The sequence below is a fragment of the Hemitrygon akajei genome, chromosome 14 (genome assembly GCF_048418815.1).
Source record: "Hemitrygon akajei chromosome 14, sHemAka1.3, whole genome shotgun sequence".
In the NCBI taxonomy this organism is placed as follows: Eukaryota; Metazoa; Chordata; class Chondrichthyes; order Myliobatiformes; family Dasyatidae; genus Hemitrygon; species Hemitrygon akajei.
The window spans coordinates 50,276,135-50,292,477 of NC_133137.1; the positions used below are offsets into that span (position 1 = coordinate 50,276,135).

The following is a 16,343-nucleotide window of genomic DNA, read 5'->3' on the forward strand; positions in this document are numbered from 1 at the left end:
CAGTCTTTCCATTAGTTCCTCTACCTACACCGGCAAACACAAACATTAAGCATCTCCATCAGATCTCCTCAGCTAGAGAACAGGATGATCCAGAAATGTCACCATGCAGCATGATACCAAGGTCCAATCTGAGGTACTTAGAAGGTCAAAGAACTCACAACCATGTCCAGCCAGAAGTGCAGGATGGTCCATCTCAGCCTCTTCAACATTCCCAATGCCACAGAAACCAAGCTCAGTGTGATATGAAGATTTGCCTCACAGCACTGCATACGAAGTTCCTGGGACCAGACAACACCCAGGCTGCAGTATTGAAGACCCGCCCACACCTCCAGCCAAGCTGCTTCAGTTATAACATTGGCACATACCCAGTGTGGAAGATTGCCCAGGTATGTCCCATTCACAGAAAGCAGCAGAAATTTAATCTGGCTAATTACTACACAAGCAGTGTGCACTCAACGAAGGAGGCTGTCATCAATAACGCTATCAAATGCTTCTAAATTTGACCTCCAGCAACTCAAGTCAATCAGCATGGCTCTCCAGCAAGGGCAATCTGTCTTTCCAGAGCACCAAAGCCCAAAACAGAGACCAGTGATGGGTTTGACACACAATGAGAAGCATTGATGGGAATGTGGGGAGATAGTCCAGCTCCTGGCCTTCATGTATGGCTTAGTTACTAAGCCCAGCAGAACTGTTTCTATTAACAGTAGGGGCAAAGGTGGGTTAATGGTGCCTTAAAACCAGTTGCTATGGGCAGACGGAGCTCATCAGTCATGGTTGGTGGCTCATCTAGAGGGAAAACTGACTTCAAATCTCCGCCGCCTTGTGGCTCTACCCACTCATGGGGAAGGCTTCGGGAGTAACCTCAAGGAAAACTTCGGAGCTGAAGTCCCCATATGGTCATCCTATGCTGAATTCAACACTGACTGGCAACTTCTACAAGGCTGCGCCGATACCTAGTAGCGGAATACGAACCTGTGGTTGGCTCCATTACTCTGCACCAATTAAAGCAACAAGCAAGATTTGTTTTTAAAATCAGTGACTGGAGTGGAAAATAAGCAAGTGTCCAATGCCCTCTGCCTGCATTTGCCCAGTCTCCCTCTCACTGCTACTGGGGAAGGTGCAGGAGTCTTGTGTCCCATGTTGCAACTGCCTCGGTGGCTCAAGGCTGTGGAGTCACTTTCGACTGTTCAACATCTTCAGCGCTGAACGTGTTGTACTATTTGCAGAATTCAGTCGTGGTGTTGCAGCATGCAACTGGATCTACGGCTGTGATATGCACCCATAGACACAGTGCTGAACTGACTGACCTGGTGCTGGTGGCTGTGGCCATGGCTATGGGCTCCTGTACTGGCTTTACTCGCCTCAGTTGCTTGTGATTATGGACACATATGTGGACTCCATGGTTTGATGTTTAATATTTTATTTGTTTGCTTTTTGCTGTTTTAGTGAATTGTTCTTTTCTCCTTGCTGGTCTAATGCTCTTCTGTGGGGTTTTCTTTAAATGGGTGCTATTGTGTTTCTGTTTTGTAGCTGCTTGCAATACGACGAATCTCAAGCTGTATGCTGTATACATATAGTAAATATACTGTGAATGGCTGTCCATTCCAGGGCATCCAAGATATCCTTTTTCCAGCAAATGGGATAGTCCGTTTCCCTCCCCCCAACCCCCCACCACTATCAATGCAGTCTTGCAACATTTCCCAAACTCTGCTTTCACCCAATTCCGTCCTCTTGACACAACGGGATAGGAGTCCCTACCATCCATCCCATTGGCTTCCGCATCCAACACACTCTCTGCGACTTCCATCATCTCCCGGTGGGATCCCACCAATGGACTCATCTTGCTCTCCCGTCCACACTTTCTGCAGGGTCTGTAACTCCCTTGTCCACTTGTTCTTCCCCACTGACCTCCTTTCTGGCACTTACCCCTGCACCTGTGACAAGTGCTACACCTGCTCTTACACCTACTGCCCATCTCCACTATGCCAAGAGACCCTGGCAGCTCCAATACCATAAAACCACAAGACATAGGAGCCTATCGAGTCTGCTCCATCATTTCATCATGTCTGATCCATTCTCCTGTCTTCTCACCATATCCTAACCTTCTGCAGCCTCTCTGCTTCAACACTACTTGCCCCACCACCCTTAATATTATCTGCAAACTTTACTACAAAGCCATCAGCATAAAAAAAAGTGGTCACAACACAGACCCAGTCACCCCTTTATTCCCACTCTTTGCCTCCTACCCATCAGGAACTGCTTTATCCATGCTAGAAATCTTTCCTGCAGCTTCACATGCAGCACCTTGTCAAAAGCCTTTTGAAAATCCAAGTACACAGCATGGGCCATCAATTCTCCTGCATGCTAATTCTTCACAAATTTCCAGCAGATTTGTCAGGCAAGATTTTCCCTGAGCAAACCATGCTGCATACTTTATCATGTACCTCCAAGTACACTGAAACCTCATCCATAATAATGGACCCCAACATCTTCCCAACCACTGAGGTCAGGCTAACTGGCCTACAACTTCCTTACTTTTGCCTCCATCTCTTCCTGAAGAGTAGTGTGACCTTTGCAATTTTCCAGTCCTCTGGAAACATGCCAGAATCCATTGATCTTTGAAAGATCATTACTAATGCCTCCATGATCACTTCAGCTACCTCTTTTAGAACCCTGGGGTGTAGTCCATCAGGGCCAAGTGACTAAGCTACCCTCAAAGTTTTCAGTTGTCCAAGCACAATCTCCTCGATAACAGCAACTGTATTCACTTCTGCCCCTTGACACTCTTGAACATCTGGCACACTACTAGTATCTTCACCATGGAAGATTGATGAAAAATATTCATTCAGTTCAACCATCATTACCTTGCACGCCATTACTATCTCTCCAGCGTCAATTTGCAGCTATCCAATATCTACTCTCACCTCTTGCTCATTATATATCTGAAATAATTTTGGTATCATTATTATTAGCTAGCTCTCCTTCACATTTCATCCCCCCCCCCCCCCACACGCCATGGTTTTTTTTTTAAGTTGCCCTCTTTTGGTTTTTTAAAGCTTCCCAATGTTCCAACTTCCTACTAATTTTTGCTCTATTATATGCCCTCTTTTGCTTTCAAGTTGGCTTTGACTTCCTTTGTCAACCACAGTTGCATCATTCTGCCTTTAGAATACTTGCTCTTCTTTGAGATATATCTATCCTGTGCCTTCCGAATTGCTCCTAAAAACTCCAGCCATTGCTGCTCTGTCATCATCCCTGCTATGGTGTCCCCTTCCAATCAACTTTGGCCAGCTCCTCTCATGCCTCCGATTCCTTTTAATCTACTGTAATACTGATACATCTTGACTTGAGCTTCTCTCTCTCATATTGTAAGGTGGATTCCATCATATTATGATCACTGTTTCCCAATAGTCCCATTAATCTTAAGCTCCCTAAACATATCCAGTTCATTACACAACACCCAGTTCAGAATTGATGATCCCCTAGTGGGCTCACTACAAGCTGCTCCAAAAAGCCATCTTAGGGGATTGGGATCCACTTGATTTTCCCCAGTCTAATGGGGAAAACCCCATGACTAATATAACATTACCTTCTTGACCATTTTCTGCTGTAAATTTGTAGACCATATCCTGCCTACTGTTTGGAGCCCTGTAAATAACTCCCATCAGGGTATCAGCAGGTCAGGCAGCATCCGTGGAAATGAGCAGTCAACGGTTTGGGCCGAGACTCTTTGTCAGGACTGAAGGAGGAGGGGACATGGGCCCTATAAAGAAGGTGGGGGGGAGGGTGGAAGGTGCCAGGTGAAAAACCAATCGGAGGAAAGATCAAGGGGTGGGGGAAGGGGAAGCAGGGAGGAGATAGGCAGGAGAGGTGAAGGAGGAATGTAAGGGGAAAGCACTATGGGTAGTAGAAGAAGGCAGAATCATGAGAGAGGTGATAGGCAGCTAGAAGAGGAGGCACAGTGAAAGTGGGATGGGGGAAGGGAGAGGGAGGGAATTACCGGAAGTTGGAGAATTTGATGTTCATACCAAGGGGCTGTAGACTACCCAGACAGTATATGAGGTGTTGCTCTTCCAACCTGAGTTTGGCCTCATCATGACAGTACAGGAGGCCATGTATGGACATATTCGAATGGGAATGTGAAGCAGAGTTGAAATGGGTGGCAACTGGGAGATCCTGTCTGTTGTGGCGGACGGAGTGGAGGTGCTTGACGAAGCAGTCCCCCAATCTGCGTCGGGTCTCGCCAATGTAGAGGAGGCCGCATCACCTTCTACCCTCCCCCCACCTTCTTTATAGGGTCCATGTCCCCTCCTCCTTCAGTCCTGACAAAGAGTCTCGGCCCAAACCATTGACTGCTCCTTTCAACAGATGCTGCCCGACCTGCTGAGTTCCTCCAGCTTGTTTGTATGTGTTGATTTGACCGCAGCATCTGCAGTGTACTTTGTGTTTCCAATCAGGGTCTACTTGCCCTCTGCCCACAAGAATCTTTTGATCCCATTTCACCACTTCCCAAAGGATTTGATTTCATTTTTACTAGCAGAGCCACTCTTCCTCCTCTGCCTACCTTCTTGTCCTTTTGATAAAATGTGTATTCTTGGATGGTAAGCTCCCAACTACAATCATCTTTGAGCCACGACTCCATGAAACCCACAATGTTATACCTACCAATCTCTATCTGCACAAGATCATCTACCTTATTTCATATACAACACATTCAGTCCTGTATCTGTGACCCTTTTCAATGTTATATCCCTTTTACACTGCAACCCATCCCACTGACTGTCCTTCTTGACTGGCTCACTATGCACTACCTCTGCTTGTAAACCAATACCCTGGTTCCAGTCCCCCTGAAATACGTCAGATTTCTGTTTGATTTTTATCCCACACGTGAAGCGTGACTCCAGGGAGCAGATGATCCAAGAGGAGGAAATTTAGTTTTGCGATGATTCTTTGCAGAAGAATTACTCTTTCTCTGCTCCATAGCTATATTAATTAGAAGAAAGCAAGTGGATTCAAGTTGCTCAGTGCAAGGACAATTTGCTGCGTTGTGGAGGAGGATGGAGGTGTAATGGGACTGAACATTATGATGAAAACTAGATTAGGGAATTTGAAATTGTCAGACTGGTACAGGGCACCATAGATGCAAGAGGGAAGGGACTAGAACATGGAAGATGGGATTGAGTGAAGTTAGGAAATAAGATTGCTGAGCCTGAGACAGTCTTGTTTGTGGATCTTGGGTAGGAGGGAGAAGCTGTCAGTGCAGGGTTGAAATTTTGGTCTGAGTGGTCTCTTTGATTGACTGAATTCTTCCAAGATCTTTGTTCTCATTTCACTGGGAGTATGATTCAAGGATCAATTTCAAAGGATAGAAAAGACACCGAAGTATAAAAGCTTGAAGCTGGGAGCAGCAAAGTTCAATTAACTTGCTCCCACTGACAGTTACATTCTATTTAACTGTTGCAAGCAGGGATTCAGCAATATTAATTGCCTTTAAGCACCAAAGGTTTCATTCTTATGACTTAGAAGATTTGTGTTGCATAGGTGGTCTGCTGAGGTACCAAACTACAAGTCTGAATTCTGTTTCTCATTGTACATTGGTACAACCTACTATTAAAGTATCTGGAATGGAACCATGCAGTTAATCAAGCCACTCCAATTCAACCACTGCAGTGGAGGGAAAAGGTCATTGATGATGCAGCTGGAGACTACTGGGTTAAGTCACTCTTCCAGTGGGGCTCTTTAGATGCTACATGCAGATGGCAAATTAAAGTCATAGAATGGAGCGAATCAAACTAAACCCATGAAATCAATAATCTCCCATTAGTGTCTTTGGACATTATGCTCATTATCACTGCTAAATTCATATTATGTCAAATCCTGTTTTAATTAAAATCCTATAAAAGAATTTCTGAGTGCTGTTGAATCTCCTCAATTTCAAGATCCACTTGGGGTTGTAGAATGCACTCCAACAACAGCCTCTCTGGGAATTTACTTTACAAGTCTGTGCAAGCAAAGAGAATTTCTTCCTGAGTACATTTTTCCAAACAGTAGTTATATTATTTTTAAACTCTTCCTCCTTTAACTTCCAAATAAGCATGGCTAGTATGGGTAGAAACATATTAATGAGGTGGTCAGCAGCAATAATTCACAAGCAGGAAACCACAAAATATATTCTTTCCATCCCAAAAAAGGAATTCCTTTCAATGGTAGGAGGGAGATGGTAGAAAGGTAAAAGCTGATGATTACATCAATACATTTGCTACCTGATAACTCGATCTAGTTATTACACAGGATTCTACTAAATCAGAGGCAGTGCCTTCAAAACAGTGTCAGTGCAATACAGGCACTGTTTTTTTTAAGTCCAGATAATAAATCACAAACTGATTGGGTCATATAAACCTAGCCATGTCTCCTCCACCCCCCCCCCCCCCCCCAAAACAATTAATGCCTTGTTTTAACAAAGTAGTTTTTAGACAAGATCAAAAGTAGACCATGTGCTCCTTGGGAGTAGACCATATGCTCCTTAGGCTTGTTCTGTCACTCAAGATCAAGGCCGGTTTGATCTTGGCATCAGATTTATTTTCCTGTTCATTCCCCAGAACCCTCAAATACCCTTGTGACCTTAAACATACTTAGTGACTCATCTTCCACAGTTCTCTGGGAAAGGGAAATCTGAAGATCTACAATTCAAGGAAATTCCTCTCATTCATCTTAAATGGGCCATGCTGTAACTCTTTTCCCTCACAAGATAAACATCCTTTCAGCATCTACATTTCCACATTATCCTTCAGTGGGATCACCGCTCATTCTAAGTCCAGAACACTAGGCACAACTTAACCATTTCATCGCAAGAGAATTCTAGGGTTCATCCAGCATTCATTGCTAGTTTGAGATCTGGTATGTCAAAGACACTTGCAAATTTCTACAAATACATGGTGGAGAGCATTCTAACTGGTTGTATCACAGCCTGCTATGGGGTCTCCTTACAGCCATAAGACATGGGAGCAAAACAAAGCCATTCAGCCCATTGAGTTTGCTCTGACTTTCCATCATGGCTGATTTACTATTCCTTTCAACCTCATCCACTTTCTTCCCATAACCTCTGACATTTACTAATGAAGAGCCTATCAACCTTCACTTTAAATATACCCAGTTACTTGGCCTCCACAACCATCCGTGGCAACGAATTCTAGATTCACCACCCTCTTGATATTATATATATATAAAATCCTCCTAATCTCTGTTCTAAAGGGACATCCTTCTGAGAATGTGCCCTCTGATCCTAGTCTTCCCCCACTATAGGAAGCAGTCTCTCCACATTCACTGTCTAGGCTCTTCAATATTCCATTAGGTTTCAATGAAACCCCACCCTCTCTTCTAAACTCCAGCAAGTACAGACCCAGAGCAATCAAATGCTCCTCATATATACCTCTTCGTTCCTGGAATCATCCTTGTGAACCTGCTCCTAACCCTTTCCAATGCCAGCGCAGCCCTTCCTAGATAAAAGGATCCACAATTACTACAGACACATCCTGCAAGTTAACCTGTAAAGAATCCTGCACATGGTCTCCCAAGATGATTTCCCCATTTAGAAAATAGTCTACACCTTCATTCCTTCTAACTCCAATGTACACAATGGCTAGAGGCTGCAGATGATAAGCTCTGCCAGCTCCCTCATGGGGACATCCCTCCCAATCAAGGCATCTTTAAGAGACTATGCAATGGGAAGGTGGCACCTATTTTTAAGAACCCTCACCATTGCAGACATGCACTTTTCCTGTTAATACCATCAGGAAGGAGGTAGAGAGTCTGATGACCCATACTCACCAATTTAGGAACAGCTTCTTGCCCACTGCCATCAGATTTCTGAAAAACCCATGAACACTACACTATTTGGAACTTAAGAGATTACATCTTTGCACTGTACTGTTGCTGCAACACAAGTTCACATCTTATGTCAGTGATAATAATTCAGATTTTACTATTAGCGATACGGCATGGAGTAAGTCCTGCCAACCCTTTGAGCCCCACAATCCTGAATAACTCTAATCTAATCGCAGGACAATTTGCAATGACCAATTAAACTACCCGGTAGGTCTTTAGACTGTGGGAGAAAACCAGAACACACATCCCAAAGGAAGTACAGAGCTTCCTTACAGAATAGCACCAGAAGTGAATTCCGAACTCTAGAGTGCCCTGAGCTGTAGTAGTGCCACACTTATCACTATGCCACTATGGCACATTCTAAGATTCAATGGCCTTCTCTGACCAATTCCCCAATACCCACTGACCCTCCAACAGAGACGATCATAGTCGTTACTGAAGTTGAATTCAAAGGTTTTCTGGTCCAAATCGCACATGCACTTTTGCTGAAAGCTCAGGTGACAGTACAGGAATAAAGACACAATGCAATTCAAAAAATCCAACAAGTTACTTAGGAGTGGTTTGCATAAGGCTTGGGAGGTACAATAACCAGTGGGAGCTTAGATCATTAAGTGCAATAATGAATACATTTTAAACTTACCAATATTAACTGAATCCTCCCAATCCTCTAAAATTTCTGTCACTATGAGGATATATACGTAGGTTCTGTGCTTTCTGTCTCTATTCTATCGGGGGGGGGAAAAAAATAGTATTAAGAAAGCAACAGTGCAGAATATATAAATCATTAAATAGCCAAGCCCTGGCAAATGTTCTGTGCATTTGATCTCCAATCACTGAATATGCACTCTATGATCATATCACACCATTTTCAAACAATGGACAGAAGAGCTGATCTCAATAGGAGTAAGGATGAGGAAGGAGGTAGGAAAGGAGGCAGTTGGAGCAATAATCATCCATGCAATTTCCCACATATGCCATTTTAACCTTGACATGCCTCACTGCGAGATCTGCCCCACGATTCACATCACAATCGTGGCAAATCAACAGCCAAATAATTTGTACAGTCGCCCAAACCTATGAGGTAAAGTGCAGAAATGAATACTATGAGAAGAATATGAGAGGAAACATTTTAAGAATACTGGAGGAGAGTATGGGGGGTTGGGGGAGGGGGAGAGAAGAAGAAAAGGGTTAAAGAGGGAGGTGGAATGTCAGAAGTATTTCTGTTTTATGAACAGCATGGTGAGTATGTGGAATGTCCTGCTAGGGCTAGTAGTAGAGTAGATACATTTGGAAGATTTAAGAAAGTCTTAGATAGGCACATGGATGACAGAAAGAGGGCTATGGAGGGAAGGGTTAAATTGATCTTACAGAAGGTTAACAAGTTGGTATATTATCGAGGGCCTATTACTGTGCTGTTGTATTATGCAGGCTGTTTTTTTGTACAAAATGGATACTACTAAATGCTGGTTTCCACAAGGTTGTTATAAAATTCTATTATGAACATGTACATCTCCTAAAGCTTTAAATCTTAAACAAAGAGGTGGGGGGGGGGGGGGGGGGTAGCAATGAAGTAACAACAGGAAGAAACGGAGAGTGACAGCAAGGGTTACCGGACATGGCAGAATAACGGACACCCTGACATCTAAAATACAAGGCATCAGCAAACTTTTGTACTGATTCTAGGAGCTGAAAAGGTGCCAGAGTTATAGCAGAAAATTGAAAAAGATGCTTTGCAGGACAGGGAAGTACATTTAACTCAAAATGTCAAAGCAAAGGAATTAATTATTTCACATTAGGTTGAGTAACAAAAATCAATGTACTGAAAGACAGAATGTCAAATGCCAGTAAGGCTACAAATACGGTGATCAAGGAAAATAAAATACAGATGACTGAACAAAAGCAATGGCTTTGTATTCAGCACACAATGCAAATACACTGCGGTTTCTGGTTGCTCATGATGTGCATTCAGAATGACGATGATGGGAATGACTGAAAGCCTCTCCAACTAAGTGCAGGAGAGATTTGATAATACGGTGTAAAATTTAATATTAAACTTTGTCAGGAAAGATTACTAAAAGTAAGGTCACAAGACATATGTATAACTTATGAAAATAGTCAGAATTTGGGAATGCTTTACCACAGCAATGATGAATGTGTGGTTTAAAGGTTTCAGCAAATGATAAATTCAGCCACTGAAGTGACAAACTCACCTCAAATATCCCCAGTAATCTTCCTAACTTTCCTTTCACTCCAGCCTACACATTTAAACAAAAAAAGAGATGAATTATGCATAATACCACAAGCTCCCCATAAAAAAATATATAAAATAAACTCTGTATAGCATGACAGAGTACATGTCTATAAAAAAAATATACATTTTGCATTACCCATTCAACCATTTTGCTATGTGCATTTGTTTAGGCGACTGAGTGGGGATGCACATTAAACCAACCTTAGTGTTCGAATTACTATGAGGAAATGGGATGGAGATCAAACTATTTGGAATTCCAGAAGTCTCTGCTGCATGTGTGCACTTTTTAAACAAAGGTCAGAGTCTTGCTTCTGGATGTTCATAGGACCACAAGACATAGGAGCAGAATTAGGTCCTTTGGCCCATCAAGTCTGTTCTGCCATTCAATCATGGTTGATTCCCCCCACCCCCAACCACCACCTGGCCTTCCCCTGTGACCTATGATGCCAATCAACAACCTACCAATCTCTGTGTTAAATATACCCAACCATCTGGCCTTCACAGCTACACCACCCTCTAGCTAAAGAAATTACTCCACATCTTTTACTAAATGGACGCTTCTCTATCCCAAAGCTGTGTCCTCTTGTCCTAGACTCCCTCACCATGGGAAACATCTTTTCCACATCTAAACTATCTAGGCCTTTCAACATTCGAAAGACGTCAATAAGATCCACCTTCATCCTTCTAAATTCCAGTGAGTACAGGCCCGGAGCTAACAAATGTTCCTCATAAAATAACCTTTTCATTTCTGGAATAATTCTTGTGAACTTCCTCTGAACCCTCTTCAATGCCAGCACACCTCATCTTCGATAAGGAGTCCAAAACTGTTCACAATACTCAAGGCGGAGTCTCGCCACTGCCTTATAAAGCCTCAGCATCACATCCCTGCTCTATTCTAGACCTCTTGAAATGAATGTCAACATTGCACTTGCCTTCCTCACCACAGACTTGACCTGCAAATTAACTTTTAGGGTGTTCTGCACAAGGACTCCCAAGTCCCTCCGCATCTCCGATTTTTGGATTTTCTCCCTGTTTAGAAATTAGTCTGCACATTTATTTCTACTACCAAAGTGCATGACCGTACATTTTTCAACATTATATTTCATTTGCCACTTTCTTGCCCATTCTCCTAATCTGCCCAAGTCCTGCATCCTACCTGTTTCCTCAACACTACCTGCCCCTCCACCAATCTTTGTATCATCTGCAAACCTGGCCATTAAGTCAACTATTCCATCATCTAAATCATTGGCATACAGCATCGACAATGCAGAACACCATAGTCACTGGCAGCCAACCAGAAAAGTATCTTTTTATTCCCACTTGCTGCTTTCTACCAATCAGCCAATGGTCTAACCCATGTTAGTAACTTTTTTGTATTACCTTGGGCTTTTAACTTGGTAAGCAGCCTTGTGTAGCATCTTGTCAAAGACCTTCTGAAAATCCAAATATATCCCCAAAGAACTCCAACTGACTCATCAGGCAAGATTTTCCCTTAAAGAAACCATTCTGACTTTGCACCATCTTGTTCTGTGTCACCAAGTACTCCATACCTCATCCTTAACAATTGACTCCAACAGCTTCCCAACCAGAAGTCAGCCTAACTGGTCTACAATTCCTTTTCCTCTGCCTGCCTCCTTTCTTAAAGAGTAAAGTGATATTTGCAGTTTTCTAGTCCTCCAGAACCTTCTTGAAAGATCATTTCTAATACCGCCACAATCTCTACCACCAGCTCTTTCAGAACCCTAACGTGCAAGTTCACCTGGTGCAGGTGACTTACATAAACTCAAGTCTTTCAGCTTTTTGAGTACTTATTGTCAATCAACTAGAACTTTTTGGCACAAAAAGAGAGGAGAGTTCCACACTATAGACTTGATCAGTATTGCTGTGCTCTCTGGAAATTGGTGTAATAATATACCACCAAGTTCCAACCTACTCTTAAATTCACAAATACTATTTCTGACACTTCTCACTTTTTAAAAACAAAGAAGAACTGTTTAACTCAGACAACAAACTATTCATTGGCATTTGCTACAAGACCATAATTTATAGGAGCAGAATTAGGCCATTCAGTTCAAACTAAATGATAGAGCTAGAGTTCCCTTTGTCCTTATCTATACGCCCAACTCCTACCGCTACTTAAGAGAACACCTCTTCTCACCCTCTTTCTCCCAGTTTGCAGTCCCAGCACTCCTGCACTCAAGATGAGACTGTTCCAGTATACCCAAAACATCTCCCATACTGTATTTCCACATACTATGGCTTCCTTTCTGCTGTGGTTCATGGACCCTGCTTTCAGATCTCATGCTTCTTGTACTTCTGCTCTCACCCTGCCTTCCACCCCGGACAGATTCCCTTGTCCTTACTTTGCACTCCTAGAACTGCCACATCCAGCAGATCATCCTGTTATTTCTGCAGTGAGATCCCATCACCAGGCATCCCTTTCTACTTTATGCAAGGATCACCCCCTCCATTACATTCTGGTCTACTCACCCCTCCAAACCCACCCCCTCCCTTACCCCAGGCACCTTCCCTTACTCACGTAGGTGTAAAACTTGTCCTTACACCTCCTCCTTCACCCCCATCTAGAGACTTAACCAATCCTTGCAGTGAGGCAAAGGTTCCCATGCATCTCCAACCTTGTCTACTGTACATGGTGCTCCAATTGTGGCTTCCTCTACATCAGTGATACCAAGTACATTACACATCACAGTCTGTAATGGTCATCCTGAGCTCCAGGTTCCAGACCATTTCTATTGCCACACTGACCTGTCCACCCTTGACCTTCTCTACTACCAAGATCAAGCCCAATGCAAAATGGGAGGAGCAATACTTAATATTCCACCTGGGTAGCCTGCAACGCATTAGCATGAATATTTAGTTTTTCAATTTTGGGTAACCCCCTACTTTTACCCCCTTCTGAGCCTCCTGTAGTCCTCATTTCTTCTTCCTTTTCTGCTCCTTTACCTCTTCTCCCCCCCCCCCCCGCCCCCCAGCAGTTCTATCCAACTAGTTTACACACAGGTCATGTCCAGATCCCATTTTGTTCAAACTGTCTTAGTAGTTCCCATCCTCATCACCTGTACTTATTAGACTCTAGCACTGTCAGCTCATTCTAATGACGCAGTCCTGCCAACAGGCAGCAAGACCTTACAGCATTTACAGTATTCTATTGGTTCAAACTAGGTATGTCCACCTTCAAGTATCAAGTAACATTGACAAAAACCCCTACCATTAACATTCTGCCAGAATACACTTAACTGGAAAGCCATCAAAGTGCTTTCAGCTATAAAATCAAGCTGAGAGGTTGATATTCTGTGACAAATGACTCACCTCAGCTTCCCAAAGGCTTTCTATCATCGAGAAAAAGTATAAATACAGTCTGAGACAAGATACTCTCACCCATGCAGTTTCCATTACGCTCAAGAAACTCAACACCATTAGGACAAAGCAACATGCCTGATGAATAGGGTTCCATCTCTCCTCCACCAGTATACAGTAGCTGCAAGTGTACCATCTGCAACTTAACAACTTTTTGACAGCAGTCCCAAACCTGAAACACTAATCTAGAAAGACTTGAACATTCCCATGGGCCTGTTGCCCTAGTCATACAGCATCCTCACTTGCAAATGCATTGCCCTTCCTTCATCACTGGGTTTGGCAGAGTGGATGTGCAGACAGTGCTTCCATGAATAGGATATTCTAGGATCCGAGGGCACAGCTTCAGAATACAGAAATGTCCTTTTTAAAACTGAGGTGAGGAAAAATTCCTTGACCTCCACAGCTGTCTGTGAAATAAGACCAGAAGACATAGGAACTGAATGAGGCCATTCAAGGTTTCTTTTTAAATCATTGCTGATTTGACATCCTTCTCAACCCCATTCTCTTGCTTTCTCCCCATAACCTTTGACGTGCATACTATGCACAAACCTATCAACCTCTGCTTTAAATATATCCAATAACTGGGTTTCTTTAGCCACTGGGTGGTGAATCTGTGGATTTTGCTGCTACTGGACAATGTGAAGACCAAGACAGCCACGATTAAATGGAAGAGCAGGCTCAATGGTTTGAATGACCTAACTTGGCTCATTTCTTACAGAATTTTGGAATACTACGTTAGGGGAGCAATAAATGGTGATACCTACATCCCAAGAATGTATAGAAAACAAAACTTCAAAGATTAGAATAAAATGATGTCACAAGCTTGAAGGCAGTAGTACGGTCACAATTGTTCTAAGTAAACCTATAAGATCTACTACTGATTTACTACAATCATTTCATTGCTACTAATATGTGGCACTTTCAAACAAGTTGATAATTGTGGCACAGGAAAAACCTTTTGGGACTACCAAATTCTTGCCAGCACATTGGAAAGTTCAGTTAGGCTCAGTACCTTGTTGCAACTTAAAAATTATATCCTTTGGGCTCACTGTGAGCATAAAAAGGCATGGTGCTTACGTGGCTCAAATATTATGTAAACTGAAAAGCTGAAAATCAAAATACACAACATTCTCTTCACAATGCACTCCTGAGTAAACATGTTTGCAATATATACAGAGATTTGTATTTTTGTTGTACTATATTTTAATACAAAACAGGATAGCAGAGGATTTAGTCAGTATTCTTTCCTTTTCCACTACCATTCTCCTCTTCATTCTAATGCAATCCTCTCAGAATTCAGGATTACATTTCCATTGTACAATACAAAACCAGCTTGCTATTCAATCGAGTGACCCTGGTGATTAAGGCAGAAAACATCCTGACAAGTGCAAAGTGTTGCACGCTGGAAGGTCAAAAACAGTTGGACTATTAATACATTAAGCAGTGTTAATACTATTAATACACTAAATGTTGATGAACAGGTGATTGGGGTACAAAACCATAGATCCCTAAAAATGGCAAGCTGAAAAGCCATATAGGATGTTTACATTCATCAGCTGTGGCAAAAATGTGAAATCAGAGACACCATTTTACAACTTTGTTAAATGTTGATAAGGCCACAGCTAGAATATTGTGCACGGTTCTGATCAACTGCATGGAGGGTGCAGAGGCTGCATTGCTTACTAGAGTAGAAGCTGAGAGACCAGACACAGATGTACAAAATTAAGAAGGGGAGGTAGATAGAATATATAGTAAGAATCCTTCTAACATGGTGGGATTGTCTGACCAAAAGAGCTTGACTTAAAAGATGGGTACAAAGGAGATCTGAAAGGAATTTTCTCCACACTCTTGAGTGGTTGGAATCTGGAACATGCTGCCAAGGATGATGGTTTAACATTTTAATTACGAGCATTTGAAAGGCCAAGGTACACAGACCAAATGAGGGGATAATGGGATTCATACAAGTATCATGGTCATGGTAGGCTGAAGGGCCCATTCTGCAGTGTACAGCTCTAGGGTATAAAGGATCAGGTTTCTGAAGTGAAAAAGTACATAATGGTGTACTTTTACACCACACATGTAAAATCACACAATGGTGAAGCAGCCTGAAAAACCTACTCTTGCACCTAATTTCTATGTAACTAGAGTTCCTTGAGTATCAGTGTCAGGAGTCAAAATATATTCACCAGATTAATGAACAATGAAAGCCATTTATCAAAATTTGCTGATCATACATGACAGCATTGACAGAAACAAATTATAGGGCAATGTTAATAGACAGAATGGTATGAATATTGGAAATGTAAGGGAGAATGGTTATGAACACTCAGCAAGTACAGAAATGATCAGCTGCCCTTCAACATCTGAGGTTTGACTTTACAAAGTTTAGCACAGTGTGTATCCCTCAGTTAGAGCATGTGCATTGCACGACCTGCAAAAGATTACTGGAATGAAGAACCAGAATCACATCGAACTCAGTGCACAATAGTTAGGTTATGAACTAATAATTAAGAAAGATGGACATTCTAGAGGCATGGGTTTAAAAATCACAACATAGTGACCAGGGATTTTACATTTTTAATGCACATTAACAGATTTTTAAATGATCATGCCGACCTTGTGTCATAAAACCCCACGGATTCGTGGTGAAATTGCTACCCTTAACCCTTCGAGTCAAGAAGTGACTCTAGGTATCTTAGATTTCACCACTCCTACAAAATTACCACAGGACTACCTGTGGTATTGACCTTGGTATCAAACAGATTCACTCAAGACAGGTCAACCTTGCAGAATTAAGCTCACGAACATGTGAATACCAGATTCTAAATTG

General features: G+C 42.4%; 1 protein-coding gene across 2 annotated transcripts in view; it reads right to left on the reverse strand.

The window, feature by feature from the left end:
* LOC140738568 (diphosphoinositol polyphosphate phosphohydrolase 2-like) overlaps positions 1-16,343 on the reverse strand; it is a 60,741-nt gene that overhangs the window by 9,275 nt on the left and 35,123 nt on the right. For both annotated transcript variants that reach the window (XM_073066036.1, XM_073066035.1), the window contains exons 3-4: positions 10,095-10,139; positions 8,525-8,609 (exon numbers count right to left, since the gene is read on the reverse strand). In XM_073066036.1, the coding sequence (XP_072922137.1) occupies positions 8,525-8,609; positions 10,095-10,139 (130 nt within the window). The remainder of the gene's footprint in view (positions 1-8,524; positions 8,610-10,094; positions 10,140-16,343) is intronic.